The sequence below is a fragment of the Emys orbicularis genome, chromosome 6 (assembly GCF_028017835.1).
Source record: "Emys orbicularis isolate rEmyOrb1 chromosome 6, rEmyOrb1.hap1, whole genome shotgun sequence".
Lineage (NCBI taxonomy): Eukaryota > Metazoa > Chordata > Testudines > Emydidae > Emys > Emys orbicularis.
In genome coordinates, this window is record NC_088688.1 from 59,269,169 (window position 1) to 59,285,276 (window position 16,108).

At 39.1% G+C, this 16,108-nt stretch overlaps 1 protein-coding gene across 1 annotated transcript in view; it reads right to left on the reverse strand.

The window, feature by feature from the left end:
- The window catches only part of ARB2A (ARB2 cotranscriptional regulator A), a 354,588-nt gene that overhangs the window by 136,163 nt on the left and 202,317 nt on the right, over nucleotides 1-16,108 (reverse strand). The window contains exon 8 of the mRNA XM_065406106.1: nucleotides 67-186. Coding sequence (XP_065262178.1) covers nucleotides 67-186 — 120 coding nt within the window. The remainder of the gene's footprint in view (nucleotides 1-66; nucleotides 187-16,108) is intronic.

Below are 16,108 nucleotides of genomic sequence, written 5' to 3' on the forward strand. Positions count from 1 at the left end.
AAATTTAACTTCTGCAAATATGTGAAAGCCCTCAGCAAATAGGGCAATGGAAAAGTTAACACTTACCAACTCTACGAATGCAAGTCCACCGTAACTGTGAGCGACAAAAAATACGTTTTCAGCTGCTGACTCAGCAATAAAGTGGTCCCACACATAAATTGCATGTTCTTCAGGAGAGCCATTATCCTACACAGAGAAGTATATTATTCACTATAATATTTTGCAAACTGACAGTTTTGTCTACAGGCAACATATTCCTAGTTGTTAAAAGGTTTTGTTAAAAGAAACCACAAATACATTTGTGCTAGGGTCACAAAAATTCATTGATTCTTCTTTTTAAAAAAATCAACACACAAAACAACCCTGAGAATGTGATTTAAAGACTGCAAAATCTGCTTTCTTTGAATATAAACAAAAAATTGTGCAGTTACAGGAAGTCTAAGCACAATAATGGCATTTCAGCTAAACAGCCTCACTCAAATTTAATACAGAATAACAATAATAATATTTAGTTCTTATATACACTTTTCATCAATAGATCTCAAAGTTCTTTAACAAAGGAGGTCAGTATCATTATCCACATTTTACAGATGGGGAAACAGAAGCAAAGAATGACTTGACTGGCCCAAGGTCACCCAGTAGGCCAGACGCTGATCAGATTCAAACTTTTGACAACTTTGCGTCAAATATTTGTTCACTAAAAAGTCTTTGTTTGTATGTTTGTATGAAATTAATCCAATAAAGAGAATAATAATAATAATAATAAAACAGAGGCTTCATCTCACTCTCTAGTATTTTTCCCACTGCTGCTATACATCTACATGTTCTAACCATACAGAATATGGCCTAATTCCATAATGACATAACTGAATTTTTACACCATACTTATTCTATGTTATTTTGCAATCACAAGCTAATATACAATGCAGATAGAGCACCTCTTGACCATTTTCTAGTAATACTCATTATTTTGGGGCCTGGGAGTTACGGGAGAGCAAATTCTCTACTAGTTAAAACCATAGGACTGGTGATCAGAATATCTGGGCTGTACATTCCTACCTCTGTTACTAACTTTCTATGTGCCTATCAGCAAGGCATTTAACCTCTCTGCACCTCACTTACTCTTAGTATTAGTACTTCTTATGCAAGTATTAATGTAATAAACATGAAATGCCTGATACTAAGCATCACTTCCCTAGTTGAAAAGCCATAAATAAGTGATATAAAAATCACAAGTAAGTAAATACCAGTGAGGGCAACTGGTAGCCATAGGATTCTAATGATTTCAGTGTTATTCATCAAAAATAACAGGAGTACTTGTGGCACCTTAGAGACTAACAAATTTATTAGAGCATAAGCTTTCGTGGGCTACAACCCACTTCTTCGGATGCATATGCGTGGGTTGTAGCCCACGAAAGCTTATGCTCTAATAAATTTGTTAGTCTCTAAGGTGCCACAAGTACTCCTGTTATTTTTGAGGATACAGACTAACACGGCTGCTACTCTGAAACCAGTGTTATTCATATAAATTATAGATAGACTGTAAAATTTTCAAAAATTAGCTTAAGTCCCTTTTTCAAAAATGATGTAGGCACTTAGGAGCCTATGTCCCAATGAGACTTTGGTTCCCAAGCACCTAAATCACTTTGGAATAAAGCAATTAGGCTCCTAAATCACATGGACAATTTTGAAACTTTTATCCACTGTTCCTTTAACTAGCAGAAACTGAGAACAAAGCTTTACTCCTACCTTTTAATGAACAAGCTTAGACTGGTAACAGGATAGGAAATGTTTATCAAACTTTCAAAACAGCCACAAAGTTCCTTAGACTTGGGCAGATTCTATTATTGATTGACTGACTCTCAATGACACAGTGAAGTGTCAGCCTATTAGGTATCAAGAGCTGCATTCATCTCCATGCAAGGGAAGGGATATTTTCTGTCTTTCAACTCTGGTTCTGCAATTTGATCATGAAGATATAAGACTCCAACCACTTGAATCCAAATACATGATCTGGGTCCAAGTAAAGAAACTGGAATGTGTTTTTGCTTCTATTAGCAAAGCAGCGGCTTGCAAATGAATCACTTTTCCCTCCCTAGAGATTTGTTTAAGATAAAATAGAGCAGTATGGTCTGGAGTTTATTAAGGGAAGTTATGTATGTTTTAACTGGGATTGCTATAGAAGAAAAATGTTGAAACAAAAGGTTTTCTCTAAGAAAAGTTTAGAAGCTATGCTACTATAAATAATACACTACAATAAAATAATAATAGCAGCTAAGGAGTTTTCCTTAGTCAAGTGAATGAGATTTACAGTTAGTTTTTAATTGAGAATAAAATTAATAATTGTAAAAGCAATTTAATCAAGTTCTGAGCTCTGACAAAGAGAAAGAAGGGTCAGTTATTTTTAGTTAAAAATTGTGTGTCAAATCATGGTGCAGCCCATTTTTATTATTCTGTGTACCATTAGGGCAAAAGCGTAGAGTCTTAGGACTACAGCAGGAAGCTTCCAAAGGATTCAGAAATCAAGTGAGAGTCTAGAAATCTACAAATAACTCCCACTGATTAAAGCAAAACCAAACAGTCTGATAAACCAAATATTTAACCGTTCGATTTCATACATTCCAGCATGAAGATTCAATTCAAGATTATTTTTTATATACAAAAGCAAAGAGAGGCTCTGTCTAAAATTAGTTACTTTGGACTATAACTTCTGTTTTTCTTTTTTATTGTTAAAGTGCCTTAATGTAAAATAGAGAGACAAGGTGGATGAGGTAACATCTTTTATTGGACCAACTTCTGTTAGTGAGAGAGAAGCTTTCGAGCTACATAGAGCTCTTCATCAGGTCTGGGAAAGGTACTTGAGTGTCACAGCTAAATACAAGATTGAACCAATAGTTTATCATAAGTAGTTATCACATATTCTAAGCGACCCTTCAAGGTGAAGTGCTAGAATGTGGAGCTCGAAAGCTTGTCTCTCTCACCAACAGAAGTTAGTCCAATAAAAGATATTACCTCACGCACCTTGTCTCTCTATATCCTGGGACCAACAAGGATACAACAACACTACATACATTAATGCAAAATACATTGTATTGTTCTGTATACGCTGCTAACCCACAGATAGTATAAAAAGAGGATCTGGGACGGGGAACACTACTGGATGAAGTGATACATTTTAAAGTGAAAGCTGTTTCTTTACGATAGGTATCAGAATAACTTTACTTTGAAGCTGGTCAGGATTTCAGGCAACTTTTTGGGACAAGCAAACCAATGCTGCCGCCATGTAAGATGGAGCTGGCTATCTAATAGAGAGTTAGGCACCGCAGTCTCCACAGAACTGTTGGGCTGTTTGGAATTTGAATTTATGCCAGTTCCACCAGGGTCTGAGGATTAAGTGGGTCTGTCTGGCCTTGGATAATTTAGGGTGCTGAGTACCGGAGTTTCAGTACAGAAGGTGACAATCCAAGGTAACTGTTACTTCCCATTCTTTTACTGCTACTAGAATATCCTGACTTTACATGTTAACTTATTAGGTTATTTAATGAAGTGCAGGCCTCTTTGTCATACTTTCCATAATTTTCTGTATGACCACATAAAAAGGGAGTGAAAGGTTATATTACCTACCTCATAAGGCAGTTGTGAGGTTTTATTCATTGTCATTTGTAAAATGTTTTGAGATCATTGGCTGGAAGGCTGCTATAGAAGCCCATGTCAAAATTTTCCATCCTACATGCCTCAAGTTAGATATCTAAACCCCATAGTTATGTGCCTAAATAAATGGCTTGACTTTCAATGGTATTGAAGTTAATAACAGCCAAGGGCGTTCAGCACTCTGAAAAATCAAATAATTTATTCAAGATCCTAAATAGATGTTATGTGCCTATCCTGAGGCATCCAACTTTGAAAATGTTACCTCCAATGTAGTATTATTACTACTAATTTTTGTTTTGGTTTTTGACTCTGACATTCAACTGAAATAAATTCCTTAATATAGATTTTAGATTAAATTGGTCTCTGGTGACTTTTGACATAAAAGCAGATTTTTTGTGCATTTTACATTTAGTTTGGCCTATTTCCTACAAGTTATGGTGAGATTCATTGAAGAAAGATTTTGTAGAGTCACATTTGTTTGACTAAATTATCTGAATCTTGCTTAAAAAAGAGAATATTTTGGGGGTTTTAATATTTCTTGTCTTGTATTTACTACTTGAAATTTAGAAGAAGCCCACTCAGATCAGCTAAGAAATTTTGCAAAACTTTCCATCCACATAAATATCAGAGAATTTAAGAAGTTATTCTAGCTTAAAAGTTTGAGGATCAGATTCTCCTAGGGTGACCAGATGTCCCGATTTTATGGGGACAGTCCCGATTTTTGGGTCTTTTTCTTATACAGGCTTCTATTATCCTCCACCCCTGTCCCGATTTTTCACACTTGTTGTCTGGTCATCCTAGATTCTCCAGTCTGCTAAGGCCTCTAAAGTGCTGCTTATACAATGCAAATTGGCTGGAATACAGACCGCAATAGCTAGTGTAAAACTGCTTCCTGTGCCAGCAGCCTCCCAACTCCTGGTGTAAGGAAAGCGAGGAGATATTGTCAGGGGCATGACAAAGTGGAGCTCGTCCACTGGCTCAAGGTCACTGAATGACATTACGCCAGTAACGTAAATTAGAGCAGCTCCTCCACAACTTTAATTTAAATTGGGGCTGGGTGGCTGACAATCAGGAAGCGCTCACATTCCCTCTCCCCTCTCCATTGCAGCTGAGCTCTGCTCAGGTAGAGGGCGGAGTACCTGCCTAGGACCCTAAAATATCTGATGCATAATTTTCAATTTGCTACTACTTTGAAAAATTTTACATAATTCATTTTTTAAAGAAATAATATATTATGAATAGGATTTAACATGCCATTTTAGTTTATACAGCATATTAAAGGAACTACAGAGTTTCAGCAGCTAGCTAAAGAAAACCCACTCCTGATTCAAAAACGTAATATGGAACACAGATACCCATCTATGAGGTTCTGGGGAGGTTAATGACAGGAACATAGGATTATCAGATAACATGTTTTTGCCACATGGAACAGTTCCTTTTCAACAACAAAAGGATCACCAGATGTTTCCAGTAGAAGTAGCATTAAACTTTTTTGGCTAAGATAGAAATGAGCACTCAAAGTATTGCTTTATATCTTTTAAATAGTACCCATTAGCAATATATAAAAACACAGAGTAGCTTTCCAAACCAAATGACTATTGCCTCAAAAATGGTCATAAATTGTTAACTTGGAACTTTTCATTCTAATACAAAAAGTTTAATCAAAGTAATTTAACAGTACATTTAATGAAAATAATATGACAATGATAAATTAATATTACTGAAGAAATTTTAATATTCCTAGGCCAGATCTTCTGCTGTATCTGAGAGCTGCTTGAAGCAGCAGAGTGGGAGCAACGGTCAAGGAATAAGTTGTCTCCCTAATCCTCTGATCAGTTTGGCCTTGACTCAGGCCCTGGCATAGGTTAGAAAAATTAGAGGCTGCTCTAATCTATATTAACTAGAACTAAGGACTGTATACTCTCTGAGAAAAACCAGAGTGCAGCAATGCCCTGGCCATGCCTCCTCTGACCTGACTGCAGGGGTGGCCAAACTGTGGCTCGTGAACTACATACGGCTCTTTTACTGTTAAAGTGCAGATCATGGCCCTCCCCAACCACATTCTCCACCTACCAGACCGGGGGGAGCTCAGGACCTCTGTCTTGCATTGGGGTGGTGGGGCAGGGGCTTCTGCCCAGCAGGGAGGGGAGTCTTGTGGCTTCAGCCCCATGGGGTGCACCTGCCAGGACTCAGGGCTTCAGCAGGAATGGGGCTGAAGCCTCAAGCCCTCTCAGGCACCTTCCTCAGGGCTGAAGCCCCGAGCATAGGCAGGTGCACCCCGGCTCTCGAACTTCTGAAGATTGTCATATGCGCAGGGTCAGTAAGTTTGACCACCCTTGCTCTAGTGCATCCTTCATGCCTGAACACAGAACCTGAATGCATGTTAAAAACTCTCCCATGCTGGGAGAATTCTCAGCTGGCCACATATGGACAGGTTCTAGGCTCTTTTCACCACTGAAGTGGTACACAGTGACCTGAACAATGGGGATAACCATAGATATGTAGGGCTGGAAGGGACCTTGAGAGGTCATCAAGTCCAGACCCCTGTGCTGAGGCAGGACCAAGTAAACCTAGACCATCCCTGAGAGTGTTTGTCCAACCTGTTCTTAAAAACCTTCAGTAATAGGGATTACACAACCTTCCTTGGAAGCCTCTTTCCTAATATCTAATCTAAATCTCCCAATACTTCTGGTCTTACCTTCAGTGGACATGGAGAACAATTGATCCCTATCCTCTTTATAACAGCCCTTAACATATTTGAAGACTGTTACCAAGTCCCTCCCTCAGCCTTCTTTTCCTAAGACTAAACATGCCCAGGTTTTTTAACCTTTCCTCATAGGTCAGGTTTTCTAAAACTTTTATACTTTTTGTTGCTCTCATCTGGACTCTCCAATCTGCCTACATCTTTCCTGAAGTGTGGTGCCCAGAATTGACCACCATCCTCCAGCTGAGGCATCACCAGTGCCTGTTAATACATCCCAAAATTATATTAACATTTTTCACAACTGCATCACATTATTCACTCATATTCAATTTGTGACCCACTATAATCCAGAAGTACTACCACCTAGCAGTTATTCCCCATTTTGTAGTTGTGCATTTGATTTTAAGTGCAATATTATCACTTATCTTTTTTGAATTACATCTTGTTGGATTTCAGACCAATTCTCCAATTTGTCAAGATTGTTTTGAATTCTAATCGTGCCCACCAAAGTGCTTGTAACCCTTCCCAGCTTAGTGTCATCTGCATATTTTATAAGCATACTCTCCACTCCATTATCCAAGTCATTAATGAAAATATTGAACAGTACCAGACCCAGGACTGATTCCTATGAGATCCCACTAGATATACCCTCTCAGTTTGACAGCAAACCATTTGTAACTACACTTTGAGTATGGTCTTTCAACCAATTGTGCACCTACCTTACAGTAATTTCCCTATTTGCTTATGAGAATGTCATGTGAGATTGCACCAAAGCCTGACTAAAATCAAGATATATCACATCTACTGATTCCCTGTTATCTAGTGGGCCAGTAACTCTGTCAAAGAAGGAAATTAGTTTGGTTTGACATGCTTTGTTTTTGACAAATCCATACTAGTTATTCCATATCATCCTATTATGTCTCTAGGTGCTTACAAATTGTTTAATAATTTGATTGCTTAATAATTTGTTTCAGTATCTTTCCAAGTACTGAAGTTAGGCTGACTTGTTTATAATTCCCTGGGTCCTCGCTGTTTCCCTTTTTAAAGACAGATACTCCAGTCCTCTGGGACCTCACCCATCCTCCATGAATTCTCAAAGATAATTGCTAATGATTCCAAGGATGGTTCAGCTAGTTACTTAAGTACCCCAGGATGAATTTCATCAGCCCTGCCAACATAGTATATCTAACTTATCTAAGGTTTCAGAGTAGCAGCCGTGTTAGTCTGTATCCGCAAAAATAACAGGAGTACTTGTGGCACCTTAGAGACTAACAAATTTATTAGAGCATAAGCTTTCGTGGGCTACAACCCACTTCTTCGTATGCATCCGAAGAAGTGGGTTGTAGCCCACGAAAGCTTATGCTCTAATAAATTTGTTAGTCTCTAAGGTGCCACAAGTACTCCTGTTATTTTTGCTAACTTATCTAAATTCTTTCACCTGTTCTTTCCCTATTTTGGCTTGTGTTCCTTCCTCCTTTTTGTTAACACTAATTGTGTTGAGTATCTGGTCACCATTAACCTTCTCAGTAGAGAATGAAGCAAAACAGGCATTAAACACCTCAACCATCTTGACGTCACTGGTTACTAGCTTTCATTCCCTGCTAAGTAGAGGACCTCCACTTTCTTATGTCTTTCTGTTTTTCTTCATATTGCCTTTTATATTCCTTGCTAACTGTAACTCATTTTGTGCCTTAACCTTTCTGATGTTTGTCCCTACAAGAATGTGCTATCCTTTTGTACTCCTCCTTAGCAATTCATCCATGGTTCCACTTTTTGCAGGATTCCTTTTTGATTTTCAGGACATTAAAGATCTCCAGATGGAGCTATAATGACTTCTTACTATTCTTCCTATCTTTCCTTTGCATCAGGATAGATGGCAGCTTTGCCTTTAATATTGTCTCCTGAGATACTGCCAGCTCCCCTGAACTCTTTTCCCCAAGTTTTATTTCCCATGGGACCTCACCTACCAGTTCGCTGAGTCTTTTAAAGTCTGCTTTTTTTTTTTTTTTTAAGTCTATTGTCCTTATTCTGCTGCTCTCACTCCTTCCTTTTCTCAGAATCATAAAATTTATCAGCTGACATGAAAATATATTATGTCATAATCTTGTTTTTGTTATCCTTGGTACTGTTTTGTCCAGTTTTAACCTACAGAACTTAATTATGTATTGCATATTCACATTAACAACATCTCAGAATCTGTAGAATATTAACAAGAAGCATTGTTTTATAAAATGCTGCCAAAAGTCTTCTGTTTCAAGCAGATATAATATACTGCTTGCATTATGAGAAAATTCAGCTGTACTGTTGCAAATAGCAGGTAAAATACTTTACCTTGTAACTTTATCAGAAACAAACAAATGATTGTGGGTAAATTCTCTGGCAAGTCTATTTTGCAAATAACATAATGAGTGGCCTCATTTTTTTGTTTGTCATTTTTGCAATATTGTATAGTCTGCCAGTGTAAGAGTTGTAAGATATATAACATTTTAATGAATCAAGCCATTAGAGTACACAGATAAGCAGTGTGCATACAGTAAATACAGTGCTATGTTCTGCTGCATTCAAAATACAGGTTGAATTTACTAGTGTAATATTGCAGTCATTAATTGTGAAATACCACGCTGAAGTGAGGCAGGAACCAAAGCCTTATCAACTATGCCAGATTCTAACACCTAGACACTGCAAGGTCTGCTGTTTTGATGGACTACCTGAGCTGATAACACATGGAATTATCTAAACAACATTTGCATATTTGTGTAATTATTTCCTAAGGTTAATTAGCTCATGCAAAGCAGCTTGCCCTTTGAGACTGCTCACAGTGACAGGTTCACATATTTCTTGTTCCAGTGCCAAATTTTACAGATTTTTTCCAGCTAACCTGTTGCTGGAAAGTTACAAATCCAGCAACATGCTCAGTGCCCTCGGTAGCTATGATTTTCAGGAGGGGTTGAGCCAGCTCAGAACGAGGTCTAGATAACTAACACTCAGCTACTACATATACTACTTTAAACTTTTAATCAATCTCAACCGTGTTCCCAGAAGATAAACTTGAAATTGATTTGATTTGATGTACTAGTTCTTTCTTTTCCACGTTGATTTTTTAAAGCCAAGTAATTCAGGTACCCTAATATTTTCTAAAGGAGAGAAATGTATACAACAATACCACATAACTGAATTATTTTAAAATAGCCTCACATAAAGTAAGTTTAATAATACTGTATTTCTCTAGTTTATCTTTCATCCTAGGATCTTAACGCCTTGTTATATTTCTGTGCACTCAGGCAGAGTATACATGTTAAACATATAGGAAATGAGTTACACTTTGAGTCAGTAGCAGAGTTGTGAGAAAAGCCCAGAACTCATGTCTCATGATCCTGCTTTAAAAATGAGATAATACTCTTTCCCTTAAGCAGGAATTTTTGTTATGTATTATGATTCTTATTATTATAAAATTCTTCCCTGTTGCCTGAACTCAAAAAAGTGAAATTTTATTGGGATAATCTTTTATAAAGAGCAATTCACCTAATTTGACTGAAAACCATTACATAAAAATACAAAAAGCGATTAAGGAGATATTCATTTGATGATGACCATGTGGATATTACCTAGAGAATTAGCAGCTTGTCATTAAAGAGTTAGGGTTGAAAGAGTATTTCACTTGTGACCAGTAAAACACACACACACACACACACACACACACACACACAGACAGACAGACAGACACAGACACACACCATGTTCTCTTTACAAAAAGACAATATCTTAAACAAAACAAAACAGCCCAATGTTAAAATGTCTGGAATGATCAGCAGTACACTCCTTCATCAACTCATTCTACCTGACTCATACCATCTACTTACATTTCATTTAACCTCCTCAAATTCACAGCAGTATATGCATTGAACACAATAACAAATCACTAGGATTTTACTGGCAACTGGTTCTTTGAATAGGAATTGGGATTTTCAAAAGTGCTAGTACTTTGTTATTTTTATATGTATTTGAAAATTTGGGGGTGGAAGATGGTGAAGAGAACAGAAGGCAAACATTTTTCCACATGAAAATGATAAATGCTTGAGCTGGGATTTTCATAAGCACTCAGTGTTCTCCTACCTCTGCTCCCACTGAAGTCAGTGGGACATTTGCCACTGACTTTAATGCAATCAGAGTTACATCCAATTCTGAGCCCTTTTGAAAAACCCACAAAAGTTTTGTATCTGGAAAATACTAAGCATTTAGTTTACCTAAATGGCAATCTTCTTTTTCCTATCTCTCTCTGTGTCCTCTACTCAGTTCACGGCATCCTCCTTCATGTCCCCTAGTCCTCTGCAACTCTGCACTGCCTTTCTTAGCTCCCTGGTCCGTTTCACCTACGCTTCATCCCACTTTCATGTCGTACCAGTTTCCTATCTCTCATAGCCCTCAATTCTAAGACCAGACAGCACATCTGACGACACCAAGTTCCCCTCCCAGTCCACTGCATTTCTCCCCCTCTTCCTCATGCCCTTTCCCAGACACCCGCCTGCTCTTTCCCCTTCATCGCCTATCACTGCTAATACAAGCCTGTCAGCAGCTGCTCAATTTATAAACTTTTAAAAATTAATTTGAAACCCTGGTTTGCATACACCTGAAACTAACTTGAGGCCTGGGTGGTGGCAATGGCTGAAACCCCTCTTGGGGCAAGAAGGCTGCAGCAAGAAGCAACAACAACAAAAAGGGGGGGGGGAAGCAAGAAAAAGAGGAAGCAAAATATTTGCCCTGCTATTTTAAATCACAGACCCATCTGTTCAGAGTATCTCCAGTCCATCTTAATGCACAGGAAGTCTGTAACTGTGGCCACTGGAGTCTCATACCAGCACTCTTGGGTGTCACACTTTATTGGAGTCATAGATCTGCCAACTCTCACAATATTATTAAAAAGTGTTTTTAAAAGTTTTTCACAGGTTTCTTTTGCAAATTTCTGCCCTTATATAAAATGGCCATCGTTTCCTATTAGTTTCATTATGACTGGAGCAAGGTTGTCCCCAGTTAAAATGGTCACTATCAGATGTGACTTGTAATGAAGATCTAATGGGGCTAATCCCAATCCAATTAAACCCTCTCTCCTTTTATTTTTAATCAAACTAAAATCTTTGTGGCAGATACCTTTCCTTCCCATTTCTCTCCAACACTGCAGTGGAGAGAACAGCAGGAGGCGGATGAGGGAAGAAGAGGCCGGCAGCCTTTAGGCCCTTCAGGGCAGCCCCACAGAATCCAATAAGGGGAGGGAGTAGATGGTAGTATCTAGAACCTTCCTTACAGCAGCACCAGAGAGAGAAGTCTGGGGAGAGAGGTACTGAGGGCCTCCTAAGAAAACTGTTCCATCCACTGAAAGTATGAAAATATAGAACAATGCTGATATCAGAGCATGCTCGCAGGCTGCCTTTTTAGTCCTCTCAGAGGCAGAAACAGAGTAGACCAAGAGATGAAGCACAGGGCAGAGCTCCACACCCATCTGAAAAGCAGGACACGAGACCCAATGTGGGAGAAAGCGGAGGCAAAAGAACTGGGGAACTGGCCAGCCTGTGATTCTAATAAGGCAGCAGGAAGACCAACGTGGAAAGGGAGAGCAAAGGGAGTGGTGGAGCCTGTGACCTTCTGAGGGATAAAAGAAAACTGGAGAGGGGTGTAACCATCACATACTATTTCTCTTCAGCAAAGAAAACAAATCTGGAGTTTCTAGGACATGCCACTTAACAAACTATTCAAAAATGACCTTCTAGTAACTTTTCAAAAGCATCATAACTTTCAAACTTTTCTGATTTGTAACCAAACTTTCCAGAAAATCCCAACCCTTGGAATTTCAGAAACTCCATTTTTTCCCCCTAAGGAAGCTGAGGAGGCAATAGAAAATTGAACTTATAATGGGAAGGTAGCTTCAGCCTTAATAATGAAGTGGCTATTGCTGCTTCATAATATAGATCTGTAGGAAGAATGGAGGTGGAGTATTGAGATTGTAATGGCGAGAGCCTTGTGCCCTAGGATATCCCAGGCAATGGGAACAGCATGGAAGAAAGTACAAGACGGAAGAGGAAGAAGAAATCGAATGGAATGGTGAGACTAGTGGTGGAGCAAAGTGATCCTGGTGGGATGTAATAAAAGAAGTGTGGAAATGAATGTGGGGGCAGGTTTGTGATGATCTTTAAAGGTGAAAACAAGCAACAAAAGTTTGGGGTAGCAGAAGGTGCTCCTAGAGGGTCACAAGGAGAAGAATGATAAAGATTGAGTGACAGGTTAGGAAGATGACTTTAGCTGTTGCATTCTGAATTAAATGGAGGCTATAAGATGAGAGGGAGGCCTCTGCGTGAGGTAACTGTGTAACCTCTCATCTATCTTACTTGTAAAATATCAGAGGCCTTTCCCATAATGTAACAATATGAGGCCTTAGTTAATAATAAGGGCTCTGAAATACATGGAAATATTAATAGCAGCCAATTGAAGAAGTGGCAACTAGAGCTGTCTTGTTACTTGCAGTTCAATGTGCATTCCCTTAGGCTATAGGATAGCTCTATTCTCAAAATGCATAACATTTTACCAGATAGGTAAAACAAGCACAACAGACACGATAAATGCATGGGTTTCATGTGAGATTTGTGACACCTGGCAGATGAGAGGGTGGAACCTGAAATTACTCCTAAATTATGAGTTTGAAGACTGAGCAAATGTTGGCATCATCAACACTAATACAGAACACAAGACGAGATGGTTTGAGAGGAAAGACTGAACTCAGGTTTTGCCATGCCATAAACTTGGTGATTAAATTGTTTTGTGAGCTTTGAAGCAATAAGCTTCTGAAAATTAAGGATTGAGTCTTAAGAAAATCTTGTCAATACTTCCTGGCTTAGAAAGGTGGCTGTGGAGAGCCATGACATCAGAAGGAAATAAAGAAAACAAGAATTCCATTTCACAAAAAATGTGGAGGTTTTGACATTTGGGTTCATTCCACAAGGGAATGAAAACTATACCTTTCAAAAAAAAAAAAAATTAAAAATCAGAGAGAAACTCCAATTCTTGAATAGCTAATAGCCCAATGGTTAGGGAACTCACCTAGCATGTGGGAGACCCATGTTCAAATCCATGGTCTGAATCAGTTAGATCAGGGACTTGAACTTGGGCCTTTCACAACTCAGGTGAATCCTTAGTACTCGGTTTTCAGTTTTTATTTGTTAAAAAAAAAAAAAACTGGGACTTTTTCAGGGTTTATTTTCCAAATATTAAAACCAGGATGAAATTGGGTTAAATTTTCTTTTTTTTTTAAATCGGGAAAAACCAGGGGAAAACAAACCTATTGTAATATACCCATTTGACAACAGTATAATTGAATTTTTTTTAAATGTACAAAGGTATATCTGTCTCTCTGAGAGCTAGTAGTTTTTCCAGAAATCCTGGTTTGCATATGCTCACATACTTTTTATCAAAGTATCCTCACTCATGTTGAGCCTTTTGCTGTCTTGGAGGTAGTCCAACTTTGAAAATAAGTGCTCTGCATCAATAGATCCAAGGGGTACACTCAAAGCTCACCGTGCCACTTTGCTCAAGTTGGGAAGTGTGTCTTGATGACCATTCCAAACAGCCAGCACATCCAGTTTCACATTGTCAGGATTAGGGAAGTTCATTTAAGTAATAAATTCCCCTTTCAGATTTGAAATTTCATCTCTAGTGGCAAATGGTTGAAACACTCTGGCATAATCATAGTCTACTGCAAAATTCACATTGAGGAAGGGGTGCAACACGTGGATGACATTCCAAAAAGAATCTTCATCACCAAACACTTGGGGGTTCAGATTACGAGCCAGGACATTTGGGTTCTCCCATTTCTTGCTGAGCATTGTGTTGAAGGGTTTGGTTCTTGTATTCCAGGGTGGAAACAGCTGGGTATTTCTCCTGAAGCTTTTGTGCTCAGTTCAGCTTAGATTTTGGTTGTCAGGATCCGGTAAACATCTGTATTGGCAAATGTGTTGGCAGCAGTCAGAGAAAACTCCAGTGTTTTCTGTATGTCACACAATGAGTCCAAGTTTTCAACAATGAACATTACCTTGGTGCACAGAATCTGGCAGTCATTTTGGTTATTTGCCAGTCTCTTCAGAATTTATGCTTTAGAACCAACAAACTCAAGATGATCTAGGAGACACATTAGCACAGTCCACACATTATTTACATGACAGGTAATGAAACACAAGCTCATCCACCGATATGGCACAACAGGGGTAGGTCAGCAGTTGGCTCTGCACTCGTCTCGCACTGTGTAAAACAAAGCCTTCAACTTGTTCGCATGCTTGAAGACAGCCCCAAATCCAATGATGCAAGATTTCACATCTTTCATTTGTTGTGTAGCAGGAGCTGCTGACAATGCAACGTTAATCAGTTGAGCAGAACAGATAATACACAGCAGCTCTGGTTTCTGGTTGTGTTTAATCTCCCATGCAAACGTAGCCATGTAGGAAACAGAGTTAGTTGTGGCCATATTTTCCCAAATTAGTTGGTACATCTCAAACATGTCAGTTATTGCTGCCTCGACAAAACAGCTGTCAGCAGAGGGGATGAATGTCACATCAGCATAAAACAATGCAGGTTTATTCGCTTTGAAACCAAAAAATGAAAATCAAACGCCAAGAATTGGACAGTCCAAAGTATCTGGAGACTAGTCAAAAATCAGACAAGACACCACCTTTCCATCAATTCGTTCCATCAGTTTAGATACTAAAGCATCGTCATATTCTTTCAGATACTTCTGAGTAAGGTTGTCTGCATTAGGAAGGGTTTTTGCTGCTGGACAGTATTGTTGCACCAGAAGGCCCCACTTCTGTTAATAATGGTTGTCTGGAGAAACAAAAAGCATGCACAAATTCATTGACACAACTGTGCTGTGTCCTCTCTTTCATTAAAGCTCCTGGTATTGACTGTTTATCCTGAAGCACACTTTCTTCTTCAAGCTTCTTGTGTCACTTGCTTTTGACATGCTCCTTTATTCTGTCAGCGCGAGCACTGACCTCAATGCTGCAGTACTTGCAGAGCAATGCATCCTCTTCACTCGCATCTTACTTTTCTTGAAAATGTCTAAGCACTGGATTTGCTTGTTCGTATTCAGGCATAGATTTGTGGTTTTGCCCCATGTTTACCTTTTAACCTTATCTATTTGTAACCCCAAAGGAGTTTACCTAGGTTCCTGGAGCTCTCTGTGCTGGTAGTTCAGAAAGAGGTACACTGTCCCTGGTAGGAAGGAGGAGCCAAGGGCAGACTCGGAGTCCGCTAGGCAACCAAGAAGAAAAGACACTATTTAAACAACAGGGGCGCCTGTTGGTTTGGGGAAGAATTGCAGGTGTGCCTGCTCAAAGGAAGGGATAGAGTGAAATGACTGACATGGGAAAGCCCAGGAAGAAGACCTAGCCTGACTAATAGGGAGTGCGACGCCCTTCCCTGGGAGCCCTGGAGGTGGGACAAGACAGTTTGTGGGTAGTCTGGAGTCAGCCACAGAAAGGGCAGGACTGATTGTGTGGGGATCCAAAAGAACCCAGGCTTGTCCATCCAAACCCATAACGAGATTGGCAGTAAAGGAGGTAACCGGGTGGATAGGGGGCACTGGATATCTTCATCTGTGGAGGATTAATTGTTTAAATTCAGCGCCACACTAAACATACATAAAGAAATAGGCATGCATCATCCCCTTGTGAGTCAATTGTAGCACAATATTAACGTTTCTTTTTTCCGACCTTC